Source organism: Magnolia sinica, chromosome 2 (genome assembly GCF_029962835.1).
Source record: "Magnolia sinica isolate HGM2019 chromosome 2, MsV1, whole genome shotgun sequence".
NCBI lineage: Eukaryota > Viridiplantae > Streptophyta > Magnoliopsida > Magnoliales > Magnoliaceae > Magnolia > Magnolia sinica.
This window is the reverse complement of record NC_080574.1, coordinates 128490095-128502419: the sequence shown is the minus strand read 5'-3', so window position 1 is coordinate 128502419 and position 12325 is coordinate 128490095. Positions and strand designations below refer to the sequence as shown.

General features: G+C 38.8%; 1 protein-coding gene across 1 annotated transcript; it reads left to right on the top strand.

The window, feature by feature from the left end:
- The first annotated feature begins 2750 nt into the window (after window positions 1-2750).
- LOC131237620 (glycosyltransferase BC10-like) lies at window positions 2751-7904 on the top strand. The gene is made up of 2 exons (XM_058235488.1): window positions 2751-3398; window positions 6855-7904. Exons 1-2 carry the CDS (start codon window positions 2865-2867, stop codon window positions 7494-7496), a joined length of 1176 nt encoding a protein of 391 aa, XP_058091471.1. The 5' UTR covers window positions 2751-2864; the 3' UTR covers window positions 7497-7904.
- Window positions 7905-12325: the final 4421 nt, after the last annotated feature.

Genomic DNA, 12325 nt, shown 5'->3' with positions numbered 1-12325 from the left:
CGATATTGACATGAATAATAAGGTTGTTATGGCTATGACTCTGCCTTTTTTTTTAGGGTTAGGTGAATTTTATATTTAATTTCTATGGTATTTGTAATTCCATATTACATAATTATATTAAGAAAATTGGTATTTTTTATTAGTTTATTAGATAGTCATTAACGGTGAAAACGGTTTTTTAATTCTAATTTATTTAACTTATATTTTAAGTTTCTTAATTAGATATTACTAAACTATCATTCCTTGAATAATACATAGGCCAGACTTATATGTGACTTGTTTTAATAATATTTAAATCCTGATTGGTATTTGACTTCCAATTCGGATATCAAGACATGGATATTGCAACATCCGACGGGTATCCAGCCTGTTTATAATTTTACGTCCTAACCAATGCCTTTGCAGGTAGCATCAAATAAAGTTGTTTCATTTCCAAACTCATATCTATGGTTATGTTGATCCTAGATTCTTTAAAATACATGGACAACTCCAGCTTAGGCTCATGAGATGTAATTTTCACGTTGTAATTATGGGTGTTTCTATAGAAATGTATTGTGCGCGGCAGAACTTTTTCAGCTTCAAAACTACAGTGTGCCAACAAAAATAAGTGAGAATAAAATATGAGATTGATATGGAAGATTATATTAAGGTTGGAAGGCCACGGTCAGTATATCATTGCATATCTATGGATCAATAATAGATAGATTGTATTTCAACATTCACTTGGGCTTGTTTGGGAGCGTGGATTTGAAACCCCCTGGATTTGGAAACCGTGGATTTGAAACCCCCTACTCTTGTTGTGTTTGACACCCTAGAGAATCAACTTTAATCCAACAGTAGCTATTAATAGTATATTTGTAGGGGTTTAAATTTAATTACTAAATCAACTTTAATATATCTAATTAGTGAGCTTATGTAATTTTTGACACAATGCATGGTTGTAATAAGCCCGCCGAAATGTATACTTCGCCAAAAAAGTGATGAAATTCGAAGTCTCGAGTGGGCCACATGCACAAGATTATGTCCAAGTGACTAACAAATAATTTTTAACCGTTGATTTACATGAATAATGTTTGGATGGTGCTGATCATCATATTAAAGTAATTATAATGATGCAATTGATAATCTAATTATTTTATTATATCATTAGTGGGTCAATTAATAGTCTAGTGATACACATGTAACTATGAGAATGATTTTAGATGTGATCCAAGGTCTTACATGAGATGATTCAAGGGATTTGAAACCCATAGTTACTTTAATATTAAAGTGCAGGTACCTTGCAACACCTTATCCATAGCTCAGGTGGTATCGATTCCCTAAGGGGGGTGGCCAGTGAAGTGGGAACTGACAGTGGGTGTACTAGCAACCTAACCCAAAAAAAAAAAAAAAAGTGTGCAGGTACGTTGCTTGGATCTGGGTAAGTTTAAATTACCAAAACACTTAAAAAGTAAAAATAAAGCGGGGAAAGGGAAAAGGAAAATTCTCAAACATGTATCATCAATCACTTCGCCATGCACGGAAACGGATCGGCTACTCACCTGCTACTATGAGCCTCACCATTATGTATGTATTTAATCCATGCCGTCCATCCATTCTTCATGATCATTTTATGAAATGAGCCCAAAAATGAGGTTGATCAAAATCTCAAGTGGACCTCACAGTGTTGATTGAAAGCCCACCATTAAAAACTTCTTGGGGCCACAGGAGTTTTGGATGAAGCTGATATATTTTTTTCTCTTCATCCAAGTCTGTATGACCTAATCAACAGGTTAGATGTCAGGTAACTATTACAATAGGCCGTAGGAGGTTTTTAATGGTGGACATTCAATCACTACTGTTTTCCCACGGTGTGGTCCACCTGAGATTTATATCCACCTAATTTTTGGAATCAATCCTAAAATTATCTTTCAAAATGGATAGAAAGCGTGGATAAAACAAATACATCATGGTAGGGTCCACATACCACCGACCACCATCCACCCGGTGGTGGCAACCTCACTAGCCAAACCGCGTCCGCCATGCACGGAGAAAAAGTGCGGAGTGACCTGTTATTATGGAAGAGCGTCATATTTCATGCACATGCATTAAGAAACTGCAGATGTAGCATACGCGTAATTAAAATTGAACAGTCTAAATCACGGGAGCCACCAAAGAAAGGCCAAAACCTCAAAACTAGCTCGATTAGATTATTCTAAGCTCTGATCAGTGGACAATTAAATCTTGAATTTGGGATTTTTATTTTTTATATTCACCGTTTAATTGATGTCCACTAATTAGCCATATGGGGAATCAATTTAGGGTATTTATATTTTTGTTCATGATTGATATAAAGTGTGGCCTTCAAATTGGAAGGATCAAATTTAATTAATAAGATACATATGTGTACAATTTCTCAGGGCATGTGTATGAACTCTTAAAACTGCCAGAGTATATTCAAAAGTTCTTCTAAAACATGGACCGCCCCCTCAGACCGCCAAATACTGGTCAAAGAGGAGGGCCGGTTTTTGGAATCTAGTGTAGGTTTCGCAACAAACGAAGCCTCTCTCAGCCTTCTTCTCTCTCTTTCAAAGGTCTACGCGTTTGGGTCTAAGTATCCAATCTGAATCCCTACACATATATAGTTCATATTCCATTCTCCACACATATTCATCAAAGACTCTCTCTCTCTCTCTCTCTCTCTCTCTCTCTCTCTCTCTCTCTCTCTCTCTCTCTCTCTCTCTCCCTCCCTCCCTCCCTCCCTCCCTCCCTCCCTCACCCTCTCCCTCTCCCTCTACCACTACCTCTCTCTCTCTCTCTCTCTCTCTCTCTCTCTCTCTCTCTCTCACAACATTCATAGCTGAAAAATAATAGAGAATACAACCATGAAGAATCAACAAGAACAAGAACGGTCATCTCCCTCATTCACAAAACTCCTCAATTCTCATTTACAACCTCTAAACTATCTCTCTCATTTCTTCCTCTTTAGCTTTGGTTTAGCCTTTGGAATCATAGTTAGTTTTCATCTCAAAAGCTTTTCACTCAATCTAATAACAACCCAATTCTCCTTCCTACCTTCCTCCTCACTACCACCACCACCATCTCATGGGCCCCACAGCGGCGAGCGCATCGGACTCAAAGATTACGTGGAGCCACGCATCCTCATGCACGATATGTCAGATGAGGAGTTGCTCTGGAGAGCATCAATGGTCCCACGAGTGCCCGATTTCCCATTCAAACATACACCTAAGGTTGCTTTCATGTTCTTGACAAGGGGCCTACTGCCTATGGCACCACTGTGGGAGAAATTCTTCGAAGGGAATGACGGATTATACTCAATTTATGTGCATGCATATCCATCTTTCAACCAAGCGGTGCCTGAAAATTCAGCTTTTCATGGGCGAAGTATCCCAAGCAAGGTCAGATTACTGCATATTTTTCTAAAATTTAACCACATATATTAGATTTTGATTTAAGAGTTTTTTTTTTTTTTTTTTTTTTTTTAATTTTTTTAATTTTTTTAATTTTTTTAATTTTATTTTATAAAATTCTTAGATAGTATTAAATTGGTTTCTTCAAGAGTCTCAATCAAATGGGTGGGGCGATGGTTTTCGAATAAATTGCATTGATACTTACACATGCATGTGCATACATGATCCACAATGTTCATCTGATGGCCGCCCCATCAAAGATTTTCCATAGCCCATGATGATCAGATGGTTCCTAAGCATCCAAAGCCATCCCACTGGATGGTTTGTACCATACAATTAGTACAATTTTTGACATAGGACATCCACAATGGCAACCGCTAACCAATGGATGAACGGTTCTGATGTGAGGGACCTGCATACATTCACAACTATAGTGGGGTCCAATGAATTACTCAATCTAAATAATCCAACGGTCAGATTTAAATTGATAATCATGTATGGCCCACATAATAGAGTCTTACATTCACATAATGCATAAATGAGATATAACAATTGGTACCATCATCACAATCATATTAGCTCAGCTTTTCTCCTACTGATTTGGGGTTTGGATTTTAAGGGACATCAACCCTCTTTCACGGAAGTTATGGTGATGAAGGACAAGTAGAGGACAGCTAAATAGAGGACCAAGATTGCATAAATTCACACTAGAGGGGCTTTAATTGGCAAAAACAGTCTAAACGTATACTCGTATATAACATACCATTGAAAAACTATAATGAGCCCTGTGTCTGGACAAATCACCCAAGATTCTTTGGCTTCTAATAAGCCTTGCAAAATTCAATCATTTTGACTAAGATCAAGCATATCATCAACTCGTATCAATTTAATATTTCACATATAAGGCCGACTCACATGATATTAAATTAACTTCCTTCGAGGAAGGTCCACTACAGTAGTTTGCTATCGGGGCCCTTGATCATCACCCTTGAGCTACACTACTGTATAGGCTAAGCATACCCCTTTTAAAAGGGGGAAATAAAGCTAAAGCTTACAAATTTTTTGAAGTTTTGTTTTTGATATTTTTAATGATTTGAAAAGTCCAAGTGTAATTGATTTTTATTTACAATTTTTTATCATTTTTACTATTATGAAAAGCTAAATACTAAAATTGTATTAGGATCTAGTGTTTCTTTGCTTATATAAGCACACAGGATATGTTATAAGCACCACTTTTCATTAATATTATCAATTTTTATCTCTACTTGTAGAGATCTCTCTCCTTGTGGATGTACTCAAGGCTATTCATGAGAAAATTATGGTAATTTCTTTTTCTCATCCATGAACCCACTACGTTAATTGAAATGGAAGGTTGTAGATAGGATTGGCATAAGTTGGGTTAGTTCATGGGTTAACCATCTTAACCCACCAAAAAGCAGAACTTTGGCGGAGTTTATCTTGTCTCCAATTGAGCTTAGGGCAGAAAATTGACCCATCTCAATAGGTGGGTTGGGCTTAGCATGACTTTTGCCCACCTGAACTGCCCCATTATTGCACGAAATTTGCCAAGGTGGAAGCAAAAGTGTAAAGGATATACTCTAATAATTTACTACACAAAATATTTTGGTACTAAAATATTTAGATATTTTAGGAGCGTTTGGATGTGCCCCCATCACCATTAGTTTGAATATCCATATTACACGGGTAAATGTCAATTCAACTGTCCACTTGGATCAGGGTAAAAGTTGGCCCCGAGGGTTTCAGGGGGGGCTGCATTAGGTGGACAGTTCGGATTTTGAGCTCATATCACTAGAAATGAGTTCTCAGAAATTTCTTACCAGAATTCGTGATAACTGGTGCGCAGCTGACCATTCCTCTCTCTCTCTCTCTCTCTCTCTCTCTCTCTCTCTCTCTCTCTCTCTCTCTCTCTATATATATATATATATATATATATATATATATAACCTCCTCTGGGGTAAAAAAAAAAAAAAAAGGAAAGAAAGAAAAACCATTCCCACCTAGTGTTAGCAGATGGGCCATTAGGCCATTGTCAGCCACACTTAAAAGCTCCCGATTCAGCTAATTATAAGCCTGTACTTGAGATAGATAGGTATTTATAAACATTTATTAACATGTTTTAATGCATTTTGATTGTTTCATCGAAAATGTGTGTATCGTCTTGACTAGCCTTTTAAATCATAAGCCAGAAAGCATCACATACATTTGAAAAAAAAAAAAGAGGTGGACAACCAAAACGCGTGAAGGTTACAACTTTGTAATGTAATAGGAGGGTTATCTTGGAAGTTCATTGGAAAGGGGTTTTATGCTCCTTGTCTTGATTTTTCACAGCCACAGCTTTTGTTTTCTTTTTACTCCTATCATTCTCTCTTCCCATGAAGAGCTGCAACTTGGTTTGGGTCAATCCGAGCCGTATTAACCCAACCTGATTTGGGCCAGGTTGGGTTAGATAGTCAAGGTCCTCAGGCTGGGTCCAGGTTTGAAAACACAAACCCAATTTGAATTCAGGTTGGGTCCAGGTTTGAAAACACAAACCCAATTTGAATTCAGGTTGGCTTTGAGTTGAGCAAATTTGAGTTGGGTTTAGTATAGAGGACTTTGGGTTGGGTTCATGTTAAGCACCTTAGGTTAGAATTCAGGTTGGTCTTGAGGCTAGTTGGGCTGACATTGACCCTCAACCCACCCCAACCTGCCAAGGAAAATGCTAATCACATGCAGGGTTAACTCCCTCTAGTGTTAGTAGGATTAGGAACTCTGCTGTTTAAGGGTTAGGATAAAACTCTCTACCTTCTCTTACTTTTTAACTAAAATAGTAGTTGTCTTTTAGTCCTTTTCTCTCTTTTTCTATTCCCCTTTAAAATAAAATTAAAATTAAAATAATTTTTTTATTAAAAAAAAAAAAAAAACCTCTCCTCTCTAAAGCTTTGCTTGTATGATTTTCTACAAGGTTGCAAATGCGCTTGGCGGGTTATGCTTGGCCTAAGCCAAACTACCACATCAGCTAGGTTTGGGTTGAGCCTCGCGATTGAGTCCCATGGATTGAATCCAAGCTCTGAGTGGTAAACATGTAATCAATTGGGCTGGAGTTGGGCCTGCATCTGACTATGGGTTGAACAAGCCAAATATTCATTCAACATTGGTGTGCCGTATTTTGGATGGTGGGCCATTTCATGCAGATATGGGCCTGGGCTCATGTCTTTTGCTTCTGGGCTGGACATGGAATTGATTGGGCTAGGCCCATCTCTGATACTACCACAACCATTTTCTTCCGAATACGGATCCTCACCTTGCATGTGGCCTAGTTCAAAATTAGGCCAGTTGCTCAATCTATGGGCCACACTTGTGTGTTGAATATACAACACTGACCAACATTTTTAAACCTCAGTTTTCTTATGTGCGGTCCACTTTCTTCTTGGTTTGATGCAGGAAGTGCGATGGGGAGAGTTCACCATGATTGAAGCCGAACGCCGCCTACTATCCAACGCTCTCCTCGACTTCTCTAACGAGCGTTTCGTCCTCCTCTCGGAGTCATGCATACCCCTCTTCAACTTCTCCACCATCTATTCTTACCTCACCAACTCTACCAAGACCTTTGTTGAGTCCTATGATGATCCGGGCCCCAATGGTCGTGGCCGCTACAGCCGCCGCATGAACCCGACCATCAGGCCCGACCAATGGCGGAAGGGCTCACAGTGGTTCGGGATGGACCGCAGCCTCGCGATCGAGATAGTCGCCGATCGAACATACTACCCGGTCTTCCAGAAGCACTGCAAGCCCGCATGCTATGTGGATGAGCACTACATACCAACTTTTGTGAGCATGAGGTTTGGAGAGAATAATTCAAACAGGGGATTGACTTGGGTTGACTGGAGAAAGGGTGGGCCTCACCCGGCCAGGTTCAGCAGGAACGAGGTGACCGTTGATCTGCTGGAGTGGATGAGGAGTGGTAGGGAGTGCGAGTACAATGGGGAGAAGACTAGGATTTGCTTCTTGTTTTCAAGGAAGTTCTTGCCCAACGCTTTGGACAGGTTGATGAGATTTGCACCCAAGGTCATGGGCTTCACTTGAATTCAAGTAAAAAAAATATAAGAAAAAAGAGAGGGGTAAATGGGTCTTTTCACGACATCTGTAATTTCTCCAATCATTAGGGAATAAAGGAAGATACTCCGCAGGTCTACCAAATTAGTTACTCCATTAAGTCATTATAGTGGAAAGAATGGACCCACATGTTAATACAATTGGACTATACGGGTGGACCCCATCACTTCCATCAATCCATTTGGTAGTACGGCAGAGTACAAATCCATGTCCCTTTTTTTACAATTAATTATTATTCATGATTAGTTGTAATAGTTGGGGCCGTTGAAGAAGTAGCCCCAGGTTTCTCAAGAAAATATGTGGACAACTGTAATTTTGAAGATGAAATATGCACCTTTGGTGCTCTGTAATTAATAAAAAAAATATATCTCTTTATTTATTTTGAACGCCCCAGATTATTCAATCCAGGGCCTACGCCATGTTATGATTGACAAGAATTCCTGACTTGTTATTGGTGCAATTTAAGACTGCACAATGTGTGGACAGTCTAATCATTCATCTGGATCACCCATTATGTTTGCCCACTATTTATGGGCCACCATGAAAATCTTATGGTGATCTGAGGATGCCAATCTTCCAAAAATTGGCCTCTCCTTTTATAAGCACCAGTTTGTCAGGCAATGAATGAGCACGGTTGACATCATCTGATAAAAATGGCCATTTGGGGCATGTTTTTCAAAGTGGGGTCCAGTAAATGGACTATTCATACTGATACATAGAGCTTATTTGACCTAGGTAAGCCTTTTTTTATATGTCATTTATCATATGGATATTGTTGCCGTTGGATCATGGGTGACGCAGGGGATGGACGTGATGAGCTCGAGCACAGTATTCCTCAAGGGATGATTACTCCGGAGCTTCTCTGGACTCCTCAATGAGATTTCTCAAATCCACAAGTAGAGATAGAAAATAGAAATAAATTCTAATATAATCAGAAATAAAGTGACTGATGGATAAAACAAAATAAATTTACAATCCTTTAAATAGTGATACCAAACCTATAAAGAAGTTTCAGAATCAAGCTCCCTAAAAATCGTGACTTACTATAAATAATAAATTTACTATTTATAGACCGTCATGATTTCCACTAGACTTCTTGGTTTTGGCCAAAAATAATTAGTGTCCTGTTTGGCCTAACTCCGTTGTTCCTCTTTCATGTTGGACACTACTCTTAAAGTTCAATGTATCAGAAGTTATGATCAAACTATAACTTACTATAAATAGTAAAAATGAAAATAAAATAAATTTTCAACCATCGATTTGATGGAATCTCGCAAATTCGGCATGAGGAACCCAACATTGCCAGGTAGGGGTTTACACCAAGTCGAGCTGGCCTCAGCTCAACTCGGCTCGGCCACTAGCTGACCCCAGCTCAAACTCGGCTCGGCTCGGTCCTCGAGCCTAACTAGTGAGCTCGGCTTGGTTTAGTCAACAGCTCGGACCAATTCGAGCTGAGTTCAAGCCAAAATCGAGCCTCCGCGGCATTTTCACAAACACATGCTGTGCACCTTCAATTTCTCAGTGTATGCAACACAGCAGTAGTTGTTTACAAGTATTTCATTAAACTCCTTTTAAACAACATCAAAATCAAGAAAAATGGTGTTTGTTTCATATACATACATTTCTTTCCACTAGCCAACACTTCGTTGAGTCATTTCATCAAACACTTGGTGAGCAACATCAATATCAAAGTAACTAAGTCACTGAACTAGTTTGATTCGAGTTGGGGTTCAATCCGAGTTGAGTCAAGCTCGAACTCAGTTCAAAATTTTTTCAAGCTTAAAAAATCAGCTTGACTCGGCTTGAACTCAGCTTCGAACCGAGTCGAATTAAGCTTTTTCGAGTTGAATCGAGCGAGCTAACCGAGCTAACTTGGTTCGTGTAAACCCCTATTGCTAGGTTGGGTGATTAAAGTACCTTCTCCTACCCCAAAATCATATATGGTAGATCGAATAAATCATTCCGATTTACGAGATATGCATGTTTTAGTGTTACAACGATCCTGATCACTTCCAGCTTCGATCGGGCCTTCTCTAGTCCATCTTGGACATGAAAGTGTCCATGACCCCACTATACATCAATGGGTCACGTTACAGCGATCGAAACTGATTATATGATGGACCTAACGGTGGAAGGGCTACCCAAGAGAAAACTCCCATATTGGAATATTTCGATACTTTGATCATTTAACTCTTTCTCTTTAAATATGGACATCTAGTTTAATCCTTATTTTTCTGTGGCCATTAATTGAATATTCCAATCTTTGAAGCATGTAATCAAACTTGAAATCCTTAAGTTGAAACTTGTTAAAATAACCCAAAGACTTACGCACATTTCCACACCAACTTCCATGGTTCACATTCAACTGAGATGATTCCACTACAACTTGAGGAAAGTTAGTCTCTCATTATTTCAGTTATCCAATTTTTGTCCCCTGATAAAGCACATAGCTGACACAGTGAAGGACGTGAAGAGGTCGATCACCAAATTCCTCTGGAATATCTACTCCAAATCTAAAGAGCTTCTATGGATTCCTCGTAGAGTTTCTTCAAATCCATGAGATCTAGAAATAGAAATAATTTCTAGTAAATTGAAATAAGTTGATTGATAATAAAAATGATATTTCAATCCTTTAAATAGTGAACTTTAATCTAAGATGAAATTTTAGACTCAAACTCTAATTCGAACACTCTAAAAACGTGACTTACTATAAATAGTAAACTTACTAGTTATATATGGTCACAATTTCTACTAGACTTCATGGTTTTTGGACAAAAGTTGTACGTGTCCAATTTCCCCTAACCATGTTGTTCTCCTAATTTTTCTAGGCCCATTTCATGTTGGGCACGACTCCTACAACTCAAAGGATCAAAAGTTAGGTCCTCTCGGTTTCTCCTATCCTAAAATCATATATGATATGTCCAAAAACTCAACCTAATTTGCGAGATACAACTGTTTTAAGGTTCTGACGGTCCAAATCATTTCTGCCTCCAATCAAGCCTTCTCTGGTCATCAATAGCACCATCCGTTTAGTTATGCTTTTGGATTATGGCCAATTCGGAAAGTGACCCATAGTTTGTGTGATTTGAATTTATGCAACATGCGCACGCCAGGTGACAGAAGCTAGAGTAATTCATGATATGATAATGCGGTGTTTGGAGTTTGGGATGTCAAATGTTGAAATTGAAAGCTATTCAAAAGTTGCATTGCTGACCTAGGGAGATTTGGCCGGTGGCTGCCAAATCAAAGCTCTAAATCCTCAATTTATAAGCTGATCCATGTGGTTCGTGAGGATAATTCGTGTTGGAATTCCAGTTTAAGAGTCCATTAATAGGTATGAGTGTAGATAGTATGGTTTTGTGTGCATGCTTATAGTCCCATTGTTCGAGTTGAACCGGGAATAGTTGTGTGATGTGTACCCATATGAGTCTTTGTTTTATACAATTATGAATACATACATTAAAAAAAAAAAAAAAAAAAATTATGCAAGCTAGGGGTTGTTTGGCACCATAAATTTGGGAGGTTTTGAGGGGATTTAAAGGAGATTTCAAATCCCTTGGTTTGTTTAACACTATAAAGCAATTGGGGTTTCATATCCCCTCAAAAAAGGGGTTTGAAATCTGAGATAAAACTTAGATTACATTTAAAATTCTTCTAAGAATTGCATGTGTAACATGTGTGTCACTAGGCTATTAATCTATTGGGCACATGGCCCACCGATGATATCCCAAAACAATCAAATTATCAATTGCATAACTATGGTTGTGTATAATTCCATGGCTAAGATGGATCAGAAAAGGCCCATTCAGAGGCGAAAGTGATCCGGACCGTCAAAACCTTAAAATGAGCGTATCTCGCAAACCGGAATGAGTTATCCGACATGCCATATATGATTTTGGGTAGGACGAGCTACTTTAGCCACCCAACTCACTATACCGAGTTGCCTACGCTAAATTTGTGAGATTTCATGATCGATGGTCGAATTTTTCTTTATATTTTCGTTTTTACTATATATAGTAAGTTTTAGTTTGATTATAACTCTTTCGAGTAGTGTTTTCGAAAATGGAAACTGTTTCTGGTTGCCAAGCTGGTAATCAGCATGGGGGTTCTCCACGCCATCCCAGCCCTTCATAAGGAAGATCCTAGCCTCTCATTTTCTGTTTACAGGGATTGCTGAGTTGTGCATAACGAACATAGTTCTAGGAGGTTCTTTTGTTAAGGCGGTTAGAGGAGCGGGATTGAATGCCAATCTAGACCGTTTACCTTTCATCAGATAGTCTCGGAGAGTTAGGGCTTGATATAAGAGAAAAAGGATCAAACAACATTCCGATTCTTCGCCATTTTCGCAGTTGAAAGAGAAAACGACCCGAAACTTCCACATCAAACCCATCGAAGAAACAGCTCTGGAGCTTTGATTTCAAGCCTCCACAAGCTCCCTTAGACATATCATGACCGTTCGGAAGCAACGTTTCAAATAAAGAAGCCTCAGAATGGAATCCACCATTACCAAGCACTTCGTCCTCCTCGGCAAGCTGCAATATCGGTGGATCTTCATGTGGCCATTAATTTTAGATCTGATACGCTTATCGGGCTGTCCATGTGATCACATCAGCATTCAGAGAAAGAAAGAAAGATCAATAGTAAAAGAAAGAAAAATTTAAAAAGAGAGAGTGTCGAATTCAGTTGAGTTGCGACTCTCTGACTCGCTAAACTAAGTTGTGGATCCAGTGTTCATTGCTGGTCATGGTGTTCATCGTTGGTTGTGGTTTGAAGTGAGGAAGAAAAAAAAAGGAGGATAG